Here is a 22971-nt window from a genome sequence, read left to right on the forward strand (position 1 = left end):
GGAACTCTGTAGCTGTGAATCTACAAGTCTTCTAATGGTCTGGGGGGTTGTCAATGCACGTTCAAGAAGGATATTTAACTCTAAAGATTAAAGCTTTTTGGAAAGAAGTTGTTAGATAAGGGGGAGGCTGAACACAGTCACATATGTAAAACCTCGTTCTATACTTAACAAGCTTGAAAATATTCTTGCAAGCTTGTTTGTAAGAAGCCCCCTTGGAAATTCCTGATCTCCTGGAGCTTAACCTTCCAATCTCAACATATTCCACAGTCATCAAGTGTCTGGGTAGCAAGAAAATTGGCACCTGTAACTCAGAAATTATATAGTGTCTGGAGTCTTTAGCAAAAAGGGCTCAAAACCTTCTCGCTGTTTTCTACCTCATACCAAAGGAGGCAGATCACTCTTGTAAAATTTATTATCTTGAAACGATAGGTGGGAGTGGTTTTGTTTTGACAGAGAGCACTCCAAGGGTCCAAGTCATTGTGGCTTCCTTTTGCTTCCTGTTTGGGCAGCTTTTTGAAACTGGTTGGACTAACTTTCCATTTTTAGTGTGTTTTCTTTCAAATATGCTAACCATGGGTTAAAGGAGGCAGAGACAAGCACTGGCCTTCACCCTCGGGGGATGACATTCTGAACAGTAGTTTGTCCTAGAACACTGACCCCTGAGGCAGGTCATGGCCCAGGGTCAGTCCTGATGGGTACCCAGGGCCTGTCTGGGAATGCATGGAAGCTGGCTCTCAGGATATTCTTCTCCAAGTGTTAGGAGAATGCCCTGAACATCTGTAACTGTCCTCAGTAATGCATTTTAATTCTTGAGTGAGGAGACCAATGGATAGTTGAGGGGATAACCAAGGGGATGGGCTCATAAATCTGAAATTGAACAGGGTTTTCTCAACTACGCATCTGGTGTGACTGACGTATAAGAAAGGAATAAGGATTCTAGTACATTGAAATATAAGCAATACATACCTATGCGTGTGATTGTTAATGTACACAATGGCTATAAAAGGCATATATGACTTCTAAACAAAATTTACACAAAACTGAGCTGTGCGTATAATTTATTCATATTCTTACATAGAAATTTGTCATACAGGCAATAGAAAAGAATATAAGCACTCCTTAGGAAAATCAATAAAATATTCACTAAAATTATTAGGATAATACTTAGCAACAAAAATAGCTTAAGAAAATGAATACTATTTAAATTAGACAATGTACAAGGTTTTAAAATGTTCCTATTTACAAGTCTGTGTGAGCACGTGGGAAAAGGGCATATGGTCAGCCCGCTAGGGCTTTCCTGTGAACACGGACTTGGAGACACTGAGAGGCTCTGGTTCCCTCAACCTTGCCCCAGGGTCTCCAGTCCTGGTGATCTTTGGTCTGCTTGCATTTTTGTCCCCCCCCCCCACCAACTCTTATTTTACAAATTCCCTAACAAGGGAGATTTCAGTTCCAACACTGAAAATTTAGTTTTTCCACAGGAATATACATGACTCTATGACAGCTGCAAAGTCATGGTTTCAAAAGGCTTTGGTCACAAGGTTTTTAAATTGGAACAGTGTTTCCCTGAGAAAATGACGAAGTGAACTTTTCCCTAAAATATTTGTAGGTTTACTCCCCTTCTTCTGTTTGTTCATTCAGCAAACTGTATAGTTTGCACTGAGTACTTCAAACCCAAATAGAAAAACACCTTTAGGATTCCAGTGTCATTTTCCAATTCTCCAAAATTTTGGAGCTTCCCACTGCCGTCTTCAGCATGTTTGGTTATAGAATCTTTATAGGATTGATAACTTACACAAACAAAGCAAAACAGGAGACTCCTTTACCTGTATTTCTCTTTTTTTAAAAAATAAATTTATTTTATTTTTATTTATTTTTGGCTGCGTTGGGTCTTTGATGCTGCACGTGGGTTTTCTCTAGTTGCGGTCAGCGGGGGCTACTCTTCGTTTTAGTGTGTGGGCTTATTGCGGTGGCTTCTCTTGTTGTGGAGCATGGGCTCTAGGTGTGCAGGCTTTAGTAGTTGTGGCACATGGGCTCAGTAGTTATGGCGCACAGGCTTAGTTGCTCCACGGCATGTGGGATCTTCCCAGGCCAATGCTTGAACCCGTGTCCCCTGCATTGGCAGGTGGATTCTTAACCACTGTGCCACCAGGGAAGCCCCCTACCTGTGTTTCTTTTTGATGGTTCAAATACCATTGGTTTCTGAGTGAGAATATTGTAAGCGTGCAGAAAATAGTGATTTTTTTTAAAGTAAGAATTAAACAACTTCTAAACACCCAGAAGCAATCTGGCATTAACCTTCAGTCTTTATAATATATAACATCCTTAAATGAATTGAAAATGTGACTTTAAAGGGCCCTTGGATGTTGATGATTTGGTATTCGATTCTCTGCTTTTGTGGCATTTACAAAATCAGTTTAGGTAGATTAAAGTAAAAATAGCTATGCTGAGTATTTTAGAAAAATGTAACTTTTTCTTTTTAATACCTAGGAACTGGTAAAGCCAGGAACTTCTCTTATTTTACCTCATTGAAAACAAATCTATCCTCCTAAAAAAAAGATAATAAACTACCTAAAAAATCCTTTGCAATATCGAAGGAAAGTGACAATACAGAATAATTTTGAAGGATGGGATCCCATTCTCCCTCCTGCAGCTCTGCCAGCCTGAAACAAACCGACGGTCTCCTGTAAGAGAATGTCACGCACATGGGACAGCATGGAGGCGGTTCTGCTGAGGAGCTGGGGAAAGAGCTCAGTGATGGGCCCTGCGATGTTGACCACTGCTGTAATGTGTAACTTGCATTGATTTTAAATAAGCCAAATGGCTTATCTGAGAATTTTGGGTTGACTTTGATTTTGTGACTCTGAATTCCATTCACTTAAGGCTTAGTTGGTTTATAGAGATTAATTTTTTAATACTGTTAACATCATGTGCAACCAAGCACCAAGAATATCAATAAATATCAATAATTAGCTTTGGTCTTCCTTCCTCTTCTGGTGGACCATTCTGACTTTGTAAATACAGTACAGTCTCTGTGCCTATGCCCCACTGGGGTTTAAAATTCCATAGCCAGAGCACATCACCTTGATGTGTCTTGTCACTTGTTTGGGCATGTTTTGGAGTCTGAAAGAAAAACACAAAATGGGAAAAAGAACAGATCACCGATGGCTTAGTATGAAATTTGTTAGTAGTAAAAACAACAGTTTTGAGACCCTCGAAGTCAACTGGGGTAGTTAGTCAGAAATGACTTGTGACCATGGCTGTGGATGGGGGCTGCATTCACAAAGGGCTTTCAACCAGCCTTTTCTTGGCTTGTAGGTAGAAGATGCGGTTTTCTTCAGGATAAGTGACTTTACTGAGGGGCATCTTATAGATGTTGGGGTTTTTCGTGGTCAGCAGGAGGAACAGTAGTGTCGCCAAACAGAAGGGCCAGGTACAAGATGGCAATCCGACCTGGAGCAAAAGAGACAAGTCACACATTCCTTTGAGATCCTGTCGGAGGATCTCAAAGGAACCATGCTTCACTCCACTGTCATTCAGCTCAGGGGATGACTTGCTGGGGGCACTGCTCTGGACTCTGCTTGTCCCTGTGGAGACTGAGTCTAAGATCTCAGGGCATTCTGCAGCTGAAATGTCAGCATGCATTCCTTAGTGTTGATGTATGTCTTTCCCTCCCTCTCATGCAGTCAGACTTCCTACACTGGATGAGCAAACATGACACCTTGCTCCCAGAGATGACACTTCGCCAACCACCAATGGCTCCTGACCACTCATCAGGTCCACAGAGCCATTTTTGATTAGTTCAGCCCTCTCGCCCCTTGACCTCTACCCAGACTAGGTCTTGGACTCTACTTGCTCTACTTCTTTTTGTTCCATCTCTCAAAAAGACTGTAAGCTCCTTGATGGTAGCTCTTCCTTCTGTGCGTCCATGGCAACTCACACAATTCTGAGCACACACCATGTACTTGGTTAGGTTTGGCCTTAAACATGGACCCCCAGGGTATGATGATACACAAACCTGACGTCATATCACATCTGGAAGAGTTTAAAAAAACACAGATGCCTAGGCATCATACAAGATCTACTCTACCAGAAATGCCAAGGGACAGGGTCTGAGGATCTGCATTTTTCAAAATCTCCCTAGCTGACTCTGTTTCGCAGCCTGTCCAATTCTGGCCCACAGGCCAAGGTCTGTGAACCTTTGTTGGGATGTGAAGGGCCCCACAAGCTCTAAGCCATCCCATCATGCCTGTAACAGGGCTTTGACATTCCACCATAAAGATACTATGTCTCCAGAAGGACCCTCCCAGGTAAGCTCTCGAAGCTGCTGTTGAGAGGGCTAGATGCTGTCCTAACCCAGTGGCAGCCATGACCACATCTACATGGATAGAGTTATCATGAACCGGCCCTGCATCATCTGCAGTGGTCAGTGAGGAAGGGCACTGAGAGGTGGGGGACCCCAGAATACTCTGGGGATACTGGGCTCCTCAGGGGAGGGGAAGGACAAAGTCAAAGGAAGGAGAGAGTAGCAGCAGGCTCTTAATGGGCAACCATTTTGGCTACTAAATAATTCAGCCAGGGACTTCCATCTGCCAGTGCAGGGGACACAGGTTTGAGTCCTGGTCCAGGAAGATTCCACATGCTGTGGAGCAACTAAGCCGGTGCACCATAACTATTGAGCCTGTGCTCTAGAGCCCATGAGCCACAACTACTGAAGCCTGTGCACCTAGACCCCGTGCTCTGCAACAAGAGAAGCCACCACAATGAGAAGCCTGCATGCTGCAACTAGAGAAAGCCCGCACACAGCAATGAAGACCCAATGCAGCCAAAAAAAAAAAAAAAAAAAAAATTCAGCCAGGACATGGGTCTAAAAAAGTCTTACTGATGACTGACTGGGGATTAAAAAAATATAAGGGGTATGAAAAACTGTTGGCTTAATTAAAAAAAAATCTGGGTCTTTAACCAACTATCCTTTTCCTCCCTTTTCTGATTTATCAACTAATACATAGTCCCAGTTTTCTGTTTAAGTGAAAGATATTCTAAAGTCAACTTCTTGACACTCAGAGTTAAAGTATGAACTTGGTAATATATTATACACCCTAAATTTCACTCCTTTAAATCAAACAATCTGATATTTTTAGCAAGCCTGGTGATTGTAGTTTGGACTAAGGTTTACTGTGATGCTGGAGGGTAAGTGAGGACAGGTGGGTCTGGCAGATGGAAAGTAGTGGCTATCTGTCATGGATTCTGCCCCGGGATGCCACGAAAGTGGACTTCAGGAGGGCTTCCATATCGTTGAAAACTGATCGATCACACTGATGAGAAAATGAGATTAAAGCAAACTCACCACAGCCATCAGGTTGGACATGCTGGCTCCAACGTAGGCAGTGAACAGGGCTACAAAAAAAAAAAAAAAAGGAAAGAAGAATGCTTGGTAGGTGCACTTTTCATTACAGGAAAGACTGCCTTTAGGTATAAATGCCTGGAATGTAAACTTGTGCGTTTCGCCAGCGAGCCCAGCATCCTGGTTACAAGTATGAGCTTAGAGTCAGCGGCTCTGGGTTCAAATCCAGACTCCACCCTGTACGAGCTCGGTGCCGCCTCTCAGAGTCCCATTTCCTCACCTGTACAAGGAAGTAATAGGAATCTCTCTCTCACGGGTTGGTGTGAGTGTGAAGAAGATAATGCTTGGGCTTAGCACACAGTAAGTACTCAATAAAGGTAGCTTTTCTGTGGTACTATTTTGTTGCTATTATTGATAACACTTAAGGAAAAGGCCTTCCATGGCAAATAAACTTCCCCATTATTTTATCCAAGCATAATAATTAAAATTAAATTTATGTTCCTTGAGACAGCATACAATCTCATGGCATCTGGGATTCTCAAATCAATGGTTAGAATACACAGTTCCAAAAAATCATAGTGTATATATATATATATGTAGTAACTCAGAAATTGGCAGAAACTGAACACAGACCTGGGATTCCTCCCCATAATAACATTTTCCCAAATACCATTAAGGTTGGCATACAGGTCAATGAATTAATTAACATCCTGTTTTTATTTACTTTGAGCACAAATTAGAGTAGGTAATTTGAGTTATATGTATGACTTTCAACGTAAAACAACAAAATCAAAGATCTCAACTAGCTAACTCAATTCCTGGCCCCAAGGGGGCTCGTGGAAGCCCTTAGGTTTCACAGAGGCGGCCTGAAGAATAACCTTCTTACAATGGCCACATGGTCACTTGGGCCAGCAACACTCAGTGTTAGACACACTCATCATCTGATCCTCAAGTCCATTGAGAAATCACATCTGCTACTCTGGGGAGTTGGGCAGCGGTGGTGGGAGGGACCTTATGATCCTCCTTTACTTTACTATAGACTTCCATCTTTTTATCAATATTTTATATTTTTATCCTGATAGTTTTTGTTCAACAGTATACCTAATTCTTTCACATCTGAATTGTCTCATGCTAATGGGAAAGGCTCATCTTTGGAAATGATCTGGGCTTCAAATCCCAGTTCTGCAATTTTGTTTGCTGTGCAACAAATCACTGAACTAGGAATCTAGTTTCATCATCTGTAAAAAGGCAACTTGAAGAGGTTTTTTACAGGGAGGTAATGAATCTCAAATGAAATCATATATTTTCACAAACAGTAGCTATAAACTCATCTCTGTCACCATGGGTTGGAAGTACTGCTCTGAGGAGAAGGGTTAGAAGATTTTCTCTTTTCCCCCCATTTAGTTCATTCATTCATTCACTCATTCAAGAAATATTCACTGGCCATTGGCTAAGTAGAGGGGACACTCTGTCCCTTCTCTCCTGAGTACCAGCTTTTCTATGACACCCCCTTGAGCACGTGAGACCTTATTTCTCTCCTAGAAGTGCAATAGCTTAATACCTATTAACGTATTTTTGGTGCTCGAGTCTCATATTGTAATGCTCTTTCAATTCCCTGTTGCTTTTCTTTCTATAGTAAGAGTATCAGATTGTCTAACAGTTGCTGCCCATCACTTAAGACTAGCTGGGTTGGGCTGGGAAAGCTTTATATTAGAGGTGAAGTTCTGTACACCATGGTTTGGAGGTGATGACCCTGACAGCGTTCTGAGTAGCTGAGGGAGAGAAAAGGCCCTTGAGTGTGGAAGGGAGGACTGGATCCTAGTTCTTCATAGACAACGTCCCTCCCCACAGACCACCATGTGTGAGTCCTACTATGATAACCCAACTGTAAGGAGAGATACAAAATGTGTTTACAGTTTGCACTGATAAAATAACAAAATTGAGGAGTTCCCTGGCCATGCAGTTTCTGGCTTAGGGACACAGGGAAGGCAGCTTTACCAGGCTCTATCAGTGACTCCGAAGTCCTCTTTCCGATAGAGCCATAGGAGCTAATAAAAGAGCACCTCTGTGATAAATGCCTGTTATTTATTTACCTTGGCTGACAAGGTTTATCTTTTGTTTGGCAGTATCGGGGGGATATGGGCAAGCATAAACTTGCTGTGCGATTTTACAGTGAGATTTGCTTTTTAGGAGGGACTAGAGGTCTCTCTCAAAACTTTATGTCCGGGCTTCCCTGGTGGCGCAGCGGTTGAGAGTCTGCCTGCCAATGCAGGGGACGCGGGTTCGTGCCCCGGTCTGGGAGGATCCCACATGCCGCGGAGCGGCTGGGCCCGTGAGCCATGGCCGCCGAGCCTGCGTGTCCAGAGCCTGTGCTCTGCGGCAGAGGAGGCCACATCAGTGAGAGGCCCATGTACTGCAAAAAAGAAAAAAAAAAAAAAAAACTTTATGTCCAAACATGAAAAAGACAGTACCCAGTGTGGGTGAAACAGGCACTCTCATATACTGTCAGTGGCAGGGGAAATTGGTACGGCTTTTGTGGGCTGCATTTGGCATCTCTTGAAATTAAAATAGGCAGAGCTGGGATTTGGGCATCAGGGAGGGTCTGGGCTCTTAACTAGTTCAATATACTGACTTAACCAGTATGCTCTACTAATAATGAAAATCTGATCTATCCAAAGGAAGGGAGATGTGATAGGCAGAATAAAGGCCCCCAAAGACGTCCATGTCCTGATTCCCAGAACTTGTGAATATGTTACCTTACGTGGCAAAAGGGACTTGGCAGTTGTGATTAAGTTAAAGATCTTGAGATGGAGGTTTATCCTGGATTAGCCAGGTTGACCCAATGTGATCACAGGGTCCTTATAAGAAGGAGGCAAGAAAGTTCTGTCTAGGGAGTAGGATGGAGTGTTTTCATTCTCTGCTTTATACTCTTCTGTATTGATTGAATTTTTGTTTGTTTTGTTTGGTAGAATAGGCCTGTACAACTATAGAAGTATAGAAAGAAAATAATGATGATATCACAGCTTTGGGAAACACACATCTGTAAACATCTTTGGCTTTTCCTTTCCCATAGTCTGTGAAGAGACCTTCACAGACCTTATCAACAACACCCATGACCAAGACAGTTTCTGCTTATCTTTAAGGATGTGCTCAGACTTTCCCTATGCTGGCCCAGACCATGCTTTCTACCAACTGGAATTCCTCCTCTTACTTTTTAGGACTTACAGAAAAGCCACCCTTTCTAGGAGGTGCTTTTTGGTGATTCTGAACTATAATGTTCCCCCAGGGACTCACTCTGCACTGTAGGTGTTTCCTAGCTCTGCATCTTGTGGTCTCTGTGGGCTTCTCTCTCTTACTCACCTGGCTTCTGTTTTCTGTACAGAAAACCATCTGGGATCTAAAGCTTCTGAACCTCTAGCTCTTCCTAGTACTGTCTAGGTTGTACCATGAGTGTTTAATACATATTTGCTGCTACTGCCAATACAGAAAAAAATAAAGGTTTGAAACCTCAAACCAACCTCAGAATAAAGAGTCTAACCCAGGTGGGCTCAGGAGGCCACATAATCTGTTTCTACCCTTCTCCTTTGCCCTAAGCTTTAAACAAGTATGGAAAAATGAGCAAAAATTTTGACAAGACTATTAGGTGAAATAGTTATGTAACTATAAAGAAATTGACAAAATGACATGTGAATGGCAACACCACAGCAACCCGAGTTTTGTTAATCTTCCTAGAGCATCAGACAATCAAAATTGGATTAGGCCTTAGAAATCTTTGGTTCCATCCCATGTCCTGCCCAATGCAGGAACTCACTCTAAATCCTGCCTGACATGTAGCCCACCACTTTAATAATGGCTGGATTGATTAATCTGGTGATAAAATGACTCTAGACAAATGTTTCCATGAGATTACAAAAGTTTCTGCATGTTCCAATATCCCTCCATCACTTTGTCCCCAAGGAAGTGTCATTTCCTTCATTCTAGCACATTATCTTACACACTTTTATTTGTGTTGAATTAGGGATGCCAGAAGTTATAAGTGAATAAGCTCCCCTTCCAATGGCCAGAGAAATCCATGGTAGCTTTTCATATCCAAAGCACTTGAGGTCTGTTTTCACCTAAGTGCCTGAATGGTACTAAAGGGAAGGAGAGTAGTGTAGTGGGCGTAACTCTGGAAGTTGTTAGCAAATGTGGATTCTGGACTTATATTTACCCCTAATGGATGCCTTTCCGTGTGTCACTTTCTCTCTCTGCCCTTATGTAGAACCCCAACAGTAAAATGAGAAGGTTGGAGTGGAGATCTCCAGAACCCTTTCTAGCTCCCATAGGCTGAGTCTGGCTAGAAAACAGAGGTTAGAAAGGATTAATATAGCAGTTCTCAAAATGTGGTCCCCAGAGCTACAGCATCAGCACCACCCGGCACCTTGTTAAAAATGCAAACTCCTCCCCCTACCTCTAACAATGAGTCAGGGACTGGGGGTGAGACCCAGCAATCTGGGTTTTAACAAGGCTTCCAGGTGATTCTGATGTTTGCTCCATTTTTGAGAACAGCTGGATTAAGGTGATTCTCTAAGGGCCCTTTAATACCACCTGATTCACCAGGAGAACCGACTCTATACTTAGCTTGTTTCCTTTTAGTTTCTTGGGTCAAACAATTAGTATGAAGAACATAGGACAAGTTAAGTTTCTATCCCTCAACATACACATATTGTAAAATGGTTCTCTCATCTTCAAAATGAGTAATGAGGTAGACAGAGCAGACCCAAACCCTCCCAGAGAGGGGAGGCCAGTTGCCCTGGTCCCATCCTCAGCAGATAGCAGGGGGCTCAAACTAGAACTCCTGCTCTAGTTTCTCACACAGTCCTTTCTGACTGTTTGTTCTTGATGTTGATCCCATAATCATAAGCAACCATGTCCCAGATGCACAGGATACTCACCGCAGGCAAGAGCCAGGAGGTGGGTTTGCCAGGTGAGTGCCATGAACATTCCTCCAATTGCAATGCAGGTTAGAGAGCTGTTGAAACCCCAGAGTCCAACGTAGATGTTCTCAAATGGAGCTGAAAGACTGAGTCCTATTAGGCAAGACAGGAGGAGTCAGAACTTCGGACTAAATGCAGGATGCTCTGGAAGGAGTCTTGGGGTGGGAAAGTTATCCGAGAACTCCCACTGGTCCCTTGGAAGCAGACCTTCAAGAAAGGTTTGGGGTATAGAAGATGCCTGAGACAATGGATGGAGCAGAGGAGGCGCTCAGTATCTGGTAACAAGTCTTACACTCACCTGCTGCCATCCCCAGCAACGACCCGATCGCAGCATGTAGGCACATGAGTGGGGAGGAGAGGAAGATGGCGCCTAGGAAGATGCCCCCTGTCCACGGATTATCACAGCCATATATCTGACCAACACCCACAGGCAGGGACTTCAGTAACTGCAGAAACAATTTAGAAAATGCGGTCATTAAAACTACTGTACAGAAACTCATAGGGCACCCACAAACACAATGCGATGTCATTTTAGATTTAGCGTATCTTATCTTTCAAGATCAGTGCTACTAATTTTTAAAATTCTCTCTCTCTATGGAAAAATCTCAGTCATTCTTCTGCTTTATTCCCAGAGATACACCAGCACTTCCCTGCTGCGTGCTGAGCATGCCTTTCCCAGACCCTTCACTCACTGGCTCTACTGCTTGCACTGTCACCTGGCTTTGGTCACTGATAAGCTCCCAGTGCTGTGTCACTGCTCCTCACTGATCCTGTGAGGATCGGCCATGCCTCCCAGTGAGGATGGCAGGGACCACAGCTCACACTTCTATTGCTTTCAACTCTCTATCAGATCTGAGGCCAATAAATCAATGCATCTCTATGGTCAATAGAAGTATTATTACTCCCACGTAATTTAGTTATTAGTGCTAAGGCCAGAGACCCAAAGTCGGGTTATCTTATCCACAACTCCGAAGCAATTATTGGCAGGTTCATGAGTCAGGACCATATTTACACTTCTGTTGTTAATGAGAACATGTATTAGTTAATTAATTTTACTTTATTTTTTAAAATTTATATTTATTTATTTACTTTTTATGTTTTTTATTAGTTTTTATTAAAATTTTTTAATTAAAAATTCTTTTTATTTTTCATTATATATACATTTTTAGAGAGCTTGTATTAAATTTAAACCAAGATATCCTTAGCTTATTCCAGTTATCAACAACTGCCAGTCCTCAGAACACAAAAATCCATGTAAATATCACAATTCTAGCTTTCTGGCTGAGTTCTGAACTCAGGTAATATGGTCACAGAGTGGCAGTTCCTAGGAACAAGGTACAGGGTTTGATTCAAGCTAACAAATGATAATTCCTTATAACAACACTTCTGGTAGGGCTAGGATAGGCATAATTAATTGTATTAGTTCTGTTTTGACCAAGGCTATCACTGAAAGGGATCCTCCCTACCTCCCATCTCACTCCTTCCACCTTTTGGCAAGGACCTTTGGGAGGCAGTGACTCTGATGCAAGGAGGCCAGCTTTGGCACAAGGAAGTGTCCGCTCCTTCCATGAATTAGGCTGGATCCAATGCTGGTTTCTGATGCTAGTCTGGTCCTTGCCCAGGGCACAGGATCATACTGTGAGTTTGATTCTAACCTAAGATGGGCGTAAATTCTTCCAGCCCATGCTGGATCTTCACGTCTACACAGGATCATTTCCTGTTTCTTCTAGACCAGGGAACTTGACACAGCAGACTGTGTGGTCTTTTATCACAGAACTGGACAGCAGAACTATCCCTGAGGTATCCCTCCCCAGGGAAATGGGGAGTTGATGAGATGGGAAATAAGTATGCTGATGTTGGAGAGGTAGTTCAGAGTGAGGAGAAGGACAAGACTCCCCTTCCCCATGTCAGCACTGTCCACTAGCACTTTCTGTGGTGATGGAATATTCTGTATCTGTGCTGTCCAATACGTGCAGTTATTGAGCACCTGAAATGTGGCTAGTGAGGCTAAAGAACTAAATTTTAAATTTTATTTAATGTTAATTAACTTTACATTTAAATTAAAATAGCTACTGTATTAGACAGGGCAGTTTTAGATAGTTAAACTAATGCTATTTTTTCATGGGCAGTTCTGATAAATTTTTAATTTTCCTTCTGAGTTATTTCCAAATGCTCCCATTCATTTTCTGGGCAAGAAGCTAAAGAAAAGGCTACTTGAACTCCTCACATGTTTTGACTGCTCAGCAAAGAGGACAGCAAAAGGTATTTTATAACCTGATAGCAGAAAAATCAGTCTCTTGCACCCTAAAAAAGGTAAGGTTGGTTTTCTTCTGATTTCAAGTGTTTTCTTTTTTTAAATGATCAAGAAACCTTAAACAGATTTATTAAATAAACACCAATACAAAGAGTTGGAATTTGATTTGGGTTAACCAGGCTTTTAAAAATAGTGCTCTCTCTATGCACAACTGTAATGAAATACACAGCATACATCCTAGGATAGTGGTTCTCAAACTCTGGCCCACGTCACTATTATTTGGGGAGCTTGTTAATACAGGTTCCTAGGGTCCACCCCAATGATTATGATTTAGGGAGTCGAGATGGAGCTTGTATTAGTATTTAAAAAACAGTGATTCTTATGCCTCCAAAGCCTGAGAAATCTGAATTACTGTACATATTCTATGAGATCCACCATAAGAAAAAGCAGAATAGAGAGCTTCTGCAACAGGATCTAACAGTAAGCAGCCAGTTCTTTTGATTGGAGGAGGTAGGTCAGGGACGCTTAACACCAGGCTGGAGGCCCCTGCCTCAAGGGCTGGCCTCCATCATACCCCACAAATAAGGGCCAAGTTTGAAATAGAGTGTCTAAATTTCAGTGGAGATATATTCTGGAGTTAGCACTGCAGATTTTAGGAAAAGAGGAAGAAAAATTAGCTTTGACCAAATAGTCATTTAAAAAATCCCTTAGAGCCCAAAGCTTTGGAGTAGAACAAATAAGCATTTAGATGGCAAGAGGAAGGCGTTAAAGGACTTCCTGGTGGTCCAGTGGTTAAGACTCTGCTCTCCCAGTGCAGGCGGCCTGGGTTTGATCCCTGGTAAGGGAACTAGATGCCGCATGCGGCAACGAATATCCCACGTGTGGCAACTAAGACCTGGCACAGCCAAATACGTATTTTAAAAAAAATTCTTAAAAAAAAAGAGGAAGGTGGCAAGGTCCCCCCAGTGCTGAGTCTCTATAAGCTTCTGATGCCCATGAATAATTAACCAGGAGGACACGGGGTGTCTTCCAGAGCCAGTGGTGGGGGTGGGGGTGGGGGTGGGGGGAGGGGTTGGGGGGGTGGGGGTGTAAGAAGATAGTGTATCTTACCTGCAGGGCACTGAGGTCAGACCAGGTGACATTGGGAACTGAGGTTACAGGTATGAACAACTTGCTTGGGAAAAATGGATTGTAATGTCCCGTGGCAGAAAGGTACATTGACAACGCCATGTTGAAGGGCAGAGTGAAGACAGGGAGGTCCCATTTGCAGAACACGGAGTTCAACGCACTTGAGAAAACTGGACTAAAAACAACAACAGAACAGAATGGAAGAATATGCATGTGAAGCCTTCCAAACTCCCAATACCCTGGAATGGAAGCCAGGTTGACAAACTGAATCTCTATACTATGGAGGGGCTTTGTTTCATTGGCAAATATGTCCCTAAAGTGTGTTGCCAAACTTTTCACAGAAAAAAAAAACAAAAATAAAAACAAACCCAAACCCAAGCACACCTGGAATAAATCCTGTCATAGAATAATTCTTACATACAGTCAAAAATAAACTCTCAGCTTATTTGGCTTGTGGCAAATTATGCTCTGGGTTTTCTCACAGTGAGTTATAAATCTAGGTTTTAAAAATATTTTTGAAGTATTTAAGACATCTGAAAAGAATATTGCCTAAACAGTTAAAGCCCCTTCTGTAACCTACTTGATCATATGCACCTCCCTCCCCACCAGAGGCAAACTTGATCTTGAACTTGTATACCATCTCCACGAGTCTTAGTATATTTAGTCTTGAAAAAGAAAAACAATGGTCCCAGGAAGGATGCAGGTGGTGTGGACTGGAGGAAAGAGATCTTAAACTCAGGAGGGCAGAGGTCTAAGTCCTTGAGCAGTTGAACTGTGTGGCCGAGGGCAGGGAGGTACTTTCAGTTCCCTCATCTGTAAACTGGGAGATTGCATTAGATGGTCTCTGGGCCCATTTTTTCCCCTCACTTGTTGATCCAATCAAGGAGCCATCACTTTAAGGTCAGAATCCCAGGTTTCCGGAATTGGGGGAGAGGGTGAGTGACCATGTGCAGGTGATGCCTCTTGCCCTTGAGCCTTATCTTCAGAATAGGTGGGAAGTCCCCCCTGAGCAGGTTGGCCGTGCCGGCAGTTTCTCCTCCACACATCTGTGCTGCAGCCAGGGTGGGCACGCTGTCCATAGTGGGCTACACGTATCATTTGTGTGGATACTAATATTTTATATTCTGAATATACCATGGTAAGAAGGAAATGTTTGTTTTCAAAAAAGAAAAAAAGTATTTAAGACAGTGTCAACATAGAAACTAGTTTGAAGGATTTAGTGTTAAAAAAGGAATCGAATTCAGTAAAGAACTATTTTGAAGGGGACAGGGGCAGGTGGTAAGGGGAGTTCATACAGGCACAGGGGTTCTCAGTGAGGTCCCTGGATCAGCCACAACAGCATCATCTGGGAAGTTGTTAGAGATGCAGATTCTGAGGCCCTGCCCCAGATGGACTGAATCAGGAAGGCTGGGGGAGGGAGCAGCAGTCTGTGTTTTAACAGGCCTTGCAGGTGAGGCCGATAGTGTGCATGTTTAAGGACCACTGATGCGGGGAGTGGTTCTCAACTTTGGTTGTACTTTAGACCCTCCTGGGAGCCTTCAAACTCCCAATGCCCTGGAAACACCCCAGACCAATTACATCAGAATCTTGTGGGGGGTTGGCTGTGAGGTGTGTGTGGAGGCCACATGCATCGGTGTATTTGAATGTTTCCAATAGACATATCCTGAATCTAAATTTAAAAATATATTTTTCTAAAGATTGTGTTATATACATAACATAAAATTTACCATTTAAACCATTTTAAAGCATTCAGTTTAGCGGCATTAAGTACATTCACATTGTTGTACAACTATTACCGTCATCCATTCACGGAACATTTTTCATTTTGCAAAACAGAAACTCTATACTCCCTAAATAATAACTTCCCCCATTGCCTTCTCCCCCTATACATTTTTCAAAAAGGCATTTCGAAAACCAGGTACAACTTACCAAGTCATGGACATAGCAGATACAGGGAATAATAGCCACCAGAAATAGTTTCCCTTGTCTGAAAAAACAGCCATGAGGATTCCCACCAGGGTGGCATTGTAGCCCTGGAGCCCTGCTGCAATGGCGGACCTGTGGGCAAAAGGCACAGCTTGGACAGCTTCCAGGAGGATGTTGGCTGGACGTGCACATAAATGACACTTGTAACTTCCAGATAATATTTACATTTGAAAATGAGATTATATTTAGGATTTTATTGCAAAGTCTGTAGAAGCCAAATACTAATAAAAGCATGAAAAAGTAAAATATACATGGATAAAATGCAAATGTGCACATAGAACAACCCCTATAGAGGTGTCATAGCTAAAGATAGAATTCCAGCATCTAGGGGAGGAAAGGGAAATCAGCAATCCAACCTATTCTGCTTCCTTTTACCCTTTTGTTCCAAAAGTTATTATTTCTTTTAAGTCATTAGGACCTCTGACTTGAATAGAGCTTTGATGTGAAACTGTTTCCTAAGTCTGATTTTCTTGGTGAGAGATGTAAGATTCTTAAAATGTAAATTTACTTCCATGGTGTCTTTGATCTTATAAACACAGATCTTCCAACTTAGCATATATTTTCATCTTCCTGTGCTTCCATTTTGTTGTCTCCAGATATACATTTCCAAGTTATTGCAAAGAAAAACAATTACTTTTACTTGGCAAATTACTCCATTTAATTATGTGCATATATAGCACCTAATTATTTCTTGGGTCCTTTTTGCTTCCCAGCATTTAACCTCACTTCTAAATGTTGTCCTGGGTAAGTTTCTACTCCTGGCCAAAATGGTTCCCATTTCATATTTGGGGACAAGAAGCTGAGAAAGGGGACAAGAAGCTGACAAAGGTGAGAAATGGAATGATTTCTATAGAATAAGCCCCGGGGCTGACAAGCCAGGCCCTCCAGGGCTCTGAGAATTGGCACCTTGAAGGTACCCAGCATTCAAGGATGAAGTCTGTAGGAGTCACGGGTCTGCAGATGGTGAAGTGGGTGGGTGAGGTTGAACACAGGGCCTTAGGGGGAGGTGATATAGCAATGAGTCACGCTACAGGGCAGTACAGGATGGTGTGAAAGCTTCTCCCGGCCTGTTTGTCACTGGAGCAGGAGGCACCAGTTCAACAGCAGGGTGATATTCATCTGGGCAAGAGTATTAGAGGTGAGACTCCATGCTTAAAAGCCCTTTGTCTCCCTTAAACAATCCTTCAGGATATGTGGCAGGTGATGCGACTTGTATTGGTTTAACCCAGGAAATGATAATTGAGGCCATACCTGAGGGCAGTGGGGAGCTATGCAAGGCTTGTCCTCTCAGCAACTGACTTTCGGATTGAAGGCTTGAGTTTGATCAACAAAAAATTAACTGCAATGCCTACATGTTGTGGAATGCCACAGTTTCATCAACAGGAAGATGTGTATTCACTTAAAGCAGAACTACCTTTTTCATGTGCCCTTTAGGACCGAGGAGAGTAAAAGAGAGCTGAAAACTAACCCATGTAAATATGGCTGGTCTTTTAAACCATTGATCCCCAATGTTTTTGGCACCAGGGACCGGTTTCATGGAAGGCACTTTTTCCACGGACTGGGTTGGCGGGGGGGATGGTTCAGGCGATGGGGAGTGGCAGACGAAGCTTTGCTTGCTAACCTGCCACCCACCTCCTGCTGTGTGGTCCAGTTCCTAACAGGGGGTGTTGGGGACCCCTGTTTTAAACCATACGTGATAAGGACAATGGGTCAACTTCTACTGGGGCAAAACAATGAAGAAGATTTGATATGATACAATCCTGGACCACACCTCCAAACTGGACAGACTGTTTCTTGATGTGCATTAGAACAGAATTTGACCTAAGTACAAAATCACCCTCCATAGAGAACAAGTCAGGCTCCTTGGACCTGATGGGAAAGTGGAGCATTTTCGGACTCTCTCCCCGAGAAGCCCCTTAGGCAGTTTACAGTAAGTGTTACAGGAGCTTAGCTGTATAATGACCATCCACTGGGGATGATGCATGGATCCTGGCCACCTAGAAGACCAGCAGCCTCCCTGAAGGAACTGGTCAGGCAGGAGCCGTCTCCTCCCATGGTAGGAGTCAGCTCATCAGTTCTTCAGTGGCAGATAGTTTATAAAGTACGCGCTATGTTTAGCCTAACACATAGTTCAGAAGACACACTAACATTACTTAAGTCAGAACTTGCTTACTTGGAATTTATGTCAGTTTGTCTCTCTGGAAGCTGAGCTAATCTTTGCACTGTCCATGAAGAATGAATTTACTAAGCTAAGCATGGAAATAAGATATAATGGGATTAGTGGGATTTTTAAGCCACTAAAACTTTTCCTGAACCCATATTCATTTTTTGTAAATAAACAAAATGCTGATGATAAATAATTGATCAATCATTAAAGCAGATCCCTTTGGACTCTACCCTGGGAATTACTTATAGCTTTGTTCTGGTTACCATGTAGTGCCAGGAGCATCTGGCATCATTCAGACTGGCTGCTTATTCAGGTACCACGAATAAGAGGATATAAATGATTTCCTGACCTCTGACTAAAGGCACATATAAAGCATTCTGTGCAATAAAGGTTGTTTCTCCTGGGGAGGGTGGGGCTTTATCACTGTTGCCCAGAGTAACTGGTTGGCTCCTGTGTTCTAAGAAGCAAGAAGCGGAGGCTTGGAGGGACGTGCCTACCTGTCCTGACCGAGTAACAGGGCTGTCAGGGTGGAGACCACAGTTGCCACACAGCCACTGAGCGCCCACCAGGGGTTCTGGACCAGGAGTCCCACCAGAATCAGGATTCCGCTGATGGGGTTGCTGACAAACACCACTTGGGATATGCCCCGAAGGACCCAGTCGACGAACTGGAGTGCCTGGGGTTTGTCTGGAAGAGATGAGATGGGCAGAGCTAAGGAAACAGCGAGGCAAATGGGGCTCCTTCCCAAGTCCAGGGCCCACCCTGAGCAAAATCCCCTTTCATGAAGGTGAAGCTAATTTTTGATATTCCTTGAAGCTTTTTCTCTGAACCCTTTCCCCTTAGTGACCTTCAGATCCCTGAAAGCAACCAGTTTCTTTCCTCTCAATCCAACCGCCCCTACTAGAATCTCAGTTCCAGAAAGCATCGGATGAACTTATTTACCATGCTTAGAGGTTCAGATTCATACGGCAAATGAATGAATTACCAATAGTAAAATTTCACTTTTTAAGTACCGAAATTATAAGGAGGAACCAGGTGCCTTCCTCTGATATCAACTGGACTGCGGCCCTGACCACTATCTCCATTAAAAAAAATTTGAAGAAGTTTGCTGGTTATAAGATAAAAAGTTAAAAAAGGGAGAGGAAAGAGATAGATAGAAGGTAGGGGAGTATAACTAAAGATATGACTAGAAGAACCAGCAAACCATTTCCCCCAAAGCCACTGCTCCAAGGGATGGAAGCGTAAATACCTTTAAGCCAGTTGGCAAATTCTTTCATATCACCAGTTATGTAGCCAAGTGCCTTGGGGAGGCATCTTCTCTTGCGAACTGGTGGACCCTGATTTCCACCCTGGTCCAGTTTAACCACAGTGGGGCTGTCCTCCATGGATAGCTCTTCCTCTGGCTCCTTAAGGAAAGAACAGAGCTCATAAACATCCTAATGTAGAACACTTCGGACTGGCCAGTGTGGGACCTGGTCACAGTAGCCACAGAGGATGAGTTTAAAGGCACTTTATCTGGACCATGACATCCCATGGAACTAAGAAAACACCATTTTCCTCTTGAAATGTTGTCACGGAGATTATTACCAAGACCCAAACCCCATACTACTTTTGTTATCACTGTTTTCAATGCCATCACGAAAAAAGGCTCTGGTCTTTCATTTCATAAGGTTCAGTTTCTAGCTCAACAAATATTTATTGAGCACCTATATCCTACACTCAAAGAGCTCAGTCTAGTGGGAAAGACTGAAAAATAGTTAATTTCAATGTAAGGAGTCAGATAATGATATAGAAATAGCTAAGTACTTAAGCTTCTTGCTGCCAATGAAAGGAGCCAGATGTCAGGTTACAGACCAATCAGCTACTTTCCAAGACAAGCAGCCATTTTAAATTAAATTTTTATTTTACAAAAAAGAGTTTTGTTTTTAAAAGTTTGAAAGAGAAGAAATGTTTACAAAACAGTGTGTGTGTGTTAACACAGCCTAAGAAAACCGCCTCTTACTCACTCTCCAAGTCAAAGATTGCTTGACTATGTCGTCACATCAGGCAACTGCCTCAGATATTCTTTATTTCTGGAATTTGTTATTTAAATGTTTAAAGACTGGAAAAATAATATTCCACAAAGGTGTAGAAAATGGGAAAGGTGGAGGCGGACCAAGCTGTTGAAAACCAAAGAATTACAATTTAAGAATTGTATGCTATGGGGCTTCCCTGGTGGTGCAGTGGTTGAGAGTCCGCCTGCCGATGCAGGGCACGCGGGTTCGTGCCCTGGTCCGGGAAGATCCCACATGCCGCGGAGCGGCTGGGCCCGTGAGCTATGGCCGCTGAGCCTGCGCGTCCGGAACCTGTGCTCCGCAACGGGAGAGGCCACAGCAGTGAGAGGCCCGCGTACCGCAAAAAAAAAAAAAAAAAAAAAAGAATTGTATGCTATAAGAATGTACAGGGCGTACTTACAGTAAGCATGCCTCGGGGAAATACTAACAGTATAACCGCGACTGGTGCTCACTATGAGACTCTTCACTTCTCATGATAAGTGTTAATAGGACTAAGCACCAGCATCAACAGAATATGGTAGCCTGTAGACAAAAATGGATTTATGGTGCCGATGGTAGATATAAAAGAATACCAATGATGTCGTCCCAGAAACAGGCAAAGGGAGAAAGACAATGGCAAAACTACCTTGAGTTTGCAAGGAAGCAAGGAGCACAGCCAGGCCAGTGTGAAGCAGGGGAACACCAAAACCATCAGACCCCAGAAGGCACAAGTGTGGAATGTGGAAGCCACAGGCACGTAAGACATGACCAAGGAAATACCCCAAACTCGTGCAGTTAAACCAGCTCGTCTTCTCTCTGTGGCCAGGCTGTGAATAAGGGGTTCTCGTGGCTATTTTTGGTCCCATCGTTGTTCCATTTACCATAGCCAACAAATGGCTATTAACAGATAATAAAAGTTATGGCTTCTTAAATTTTTATTTTTTGCAATCCAGATTTTAGTTTTGGCTTCTATTAATCCCAGTACAGAAATTAATGTAACATTTTTTATTGAGTCACAATTTCACTTCAATTGTATTATTTCATTGCCCAACTAACCATTCTGCTTTTGAACAATGGCCAACCATTCCACAAAGTAGAAGCTGTTCATGCAATGCATTCTAGACCAAGGTCATTTTGTCTTGGCAAAATAGTGATAGAAACCAGCATTTGTGAGACTTCCAATGAACATTTGCATTAAGAAATTCTTAAACTGAAAACTGCTGGAGGTCAGGAACCAAAACTAAGTCTATATGGAACTCAGCTGGCCCCAAAGTTAAACAAGGAAAACTGTTTGAATTATTAAGCAATTGTGAAAAATTGGATTTTATTTCATAATCTAAGTGATGACTATCATTATTTTTATTTATCTCCCTCTTTAAACATCATAACTGAAAATATTGCTTGGAAGGCCCTTTCCTCAGCTACAGTGACCCCTTTCTCAAAGCCATGCATCTTATGAGAGGCATCAGGCTCCAGTCCAGGCAATGACAAGAAATTGCCTTGAGTTTCTGTGACTGAGTAGATCTGGCCCTACAGAGGCAGCACCGAATGAAAACATTAAAGTGGACATTTTCCATCAAGTACAGAAACAATTAGGTATATGGGTTATTCCAGGGTGAACAAATTCATGTTCTCAAAATTTCCAGCATTTATTTATTTATTTTAGAGGGTTTTAAATACATCATCACCTCAGAGATTTTAGAGATAACAAATATGAAACCTGATATTCTAACTGGCCAGATATGACTGAGAACCTGACTGGCCAGAGTTCCCTGCCTAGCCACCCGAAGCTGAATAAAGATTGAATCATTTATCTGAATCCACAGCCCAACGTATAGAAGGCTTGCTGTGCTTTGTCTTTCCAGTATCCACATATTGGGGTAGGTTGTGTGGTTGCCATGTCCTAGAGAGAGGGGTCTTCTCATGAGTTGAGCAGACAGTTGCTGCTGTGGCCGAACCCCCCAGGAACCATTTATTCTGAAATCCTGAATACTCTGGAGCCCTGGGAACCCTGACTACTTGCTCCAGAACCTAGGCATGAGAATTGGTTATGAGAAACCAGTAACTTAAAGGTTGTGGTTCACCCTAGAATTTTATCATGCTAGACTGTTTGCATTTCTTTAGGGAAATTTAAGAATCCACACATCCTAATTGGAAAGGCAATGCAAGGTGATAAAGCAGGAACTTAAACTGATGCTCAAGCTTTTCAAATCTAAGTAGGTCATTAAATTTCAACTAAAAAGACAGGACCAGAAAATAAAAGGAAAAAACTTTATAAAATAGGAGGAGCATAAGTTAAAAATCCCAGACTACTTTTTCCTAGCTTTTCCATGGTTGTCAAAACTCTGCAGCACAAAGGTCCAGCATCCAACCCCAGATGAGTGTCTTGTGACTTTCTTGACCAAGACCCCTGTGCATCTGGCTCAGCCCAAGCTGCACTGCTCAGCAGAGCATGAGGACCCACTTCCCAGGCTCTGTTCAGAAAAGACACAGCAGAGTCACAGAGAGAAGCTGCACAAAGGTAGCATACCTGTTCTGGTGGCCCATGGGCCAGGGCCAAGCTTAGCCAGGGGAAGCCTCTGCGTGCTGCCTCACCAGCTTTTTTTCCAAAAGGGTCCCTCCAAAGAGGACCAGGAGGGGCGTCACCAGCGGCGCCAATCAAAGACCGTCCATTCATCCTTCCTTTCTTTCCATACATGACAAAGGGCAAAAATAGATGAATCAGCAGGATTCGTGCCCTGGCTGTGGTGTGAAATGCAAGGTAGAGAGAGGCAGGAGCTCTCCCAGAGAGTTCCTGGGGAGAGGAGATATTAACAGAGAAGGCCAACTTCTCCATAAACAAGAGCTCCATCAGCAAAGAGAGATGATGAGCTGACTGCAGACATTGAATGTTCATTTTACTTCACTTAGAACAAAAGAAAAATATGGCAAATCATCCTGCACAGAGACCTATGCATAGGTTTTGTTCTGCTGCGTTTCTCCACTATCAGGAAGCTGACAGATCTGAAGCTTGTTCCAAAAGGAGGGGTGGGCTCAGGCTCTGAAACACTTCAGGCAAACTGTTAGGGCTCCATCTTGGGGGT

The 22971-nt window shown here is 42.9% G+C and overlaps 1 protein-coding gene across 2 annotated transcripts; it reads right to left on the reverse strand.

Moving 5' to 3' along the window:
* Positions 1-3279: 3279 nt before the first annotated feature.
* On the reverse strand, positions 3280-22565 carry SLC14A1 (solute carrier family 14 member 1 (Kidd blood group)). Of its 2 annotated transcripts, XM_060170741.1 has the most exons (9): positions 22419-22565; positions 19105-19261; positions 18353-18542; positions 15632-15760; positions 13685-13877; positions 10619-10766; positions 10279-10413; positions 5348-5397; positions 3280-3453 (listed from the first exon to the last, which is right to left on the reverse strand). In XM_060170741.1, exons 1-9 carry the CDS (start codon positions 22563-22565, stop codon positions 3280-3282), a joined length of 1323 nt encoding a protein of 440 aa, XP_060026724.1. The 2 variants fall into 2 exon arrangements, with proteins under 2 accessions (XP_060026724.1, XP_060026725.1); XM_060170742.1 differs by lacking the exons at positions 18353-18542; positions 19105-19261 and having other exon boundaries at positions 22419-22435.
* Between the last annotated feature and the right edge of the window lie 406 nt (positions 22566-22971).

Source organism: Lagenorhynchus albirostris, chromosome 14 (assembly GCF_949774975.1).
Source record: "Lagenorhynchus albirostris chromosome 14, mLagAlb1.1, whole genome shotgun sequence".
Lineage (NCBI taxonomy): Eukaryota > Metazoa > Chordata > Mammalia > Artiodactyla > Delphinidae > Lagenorhynchus > Lagenorhynchus albirostris.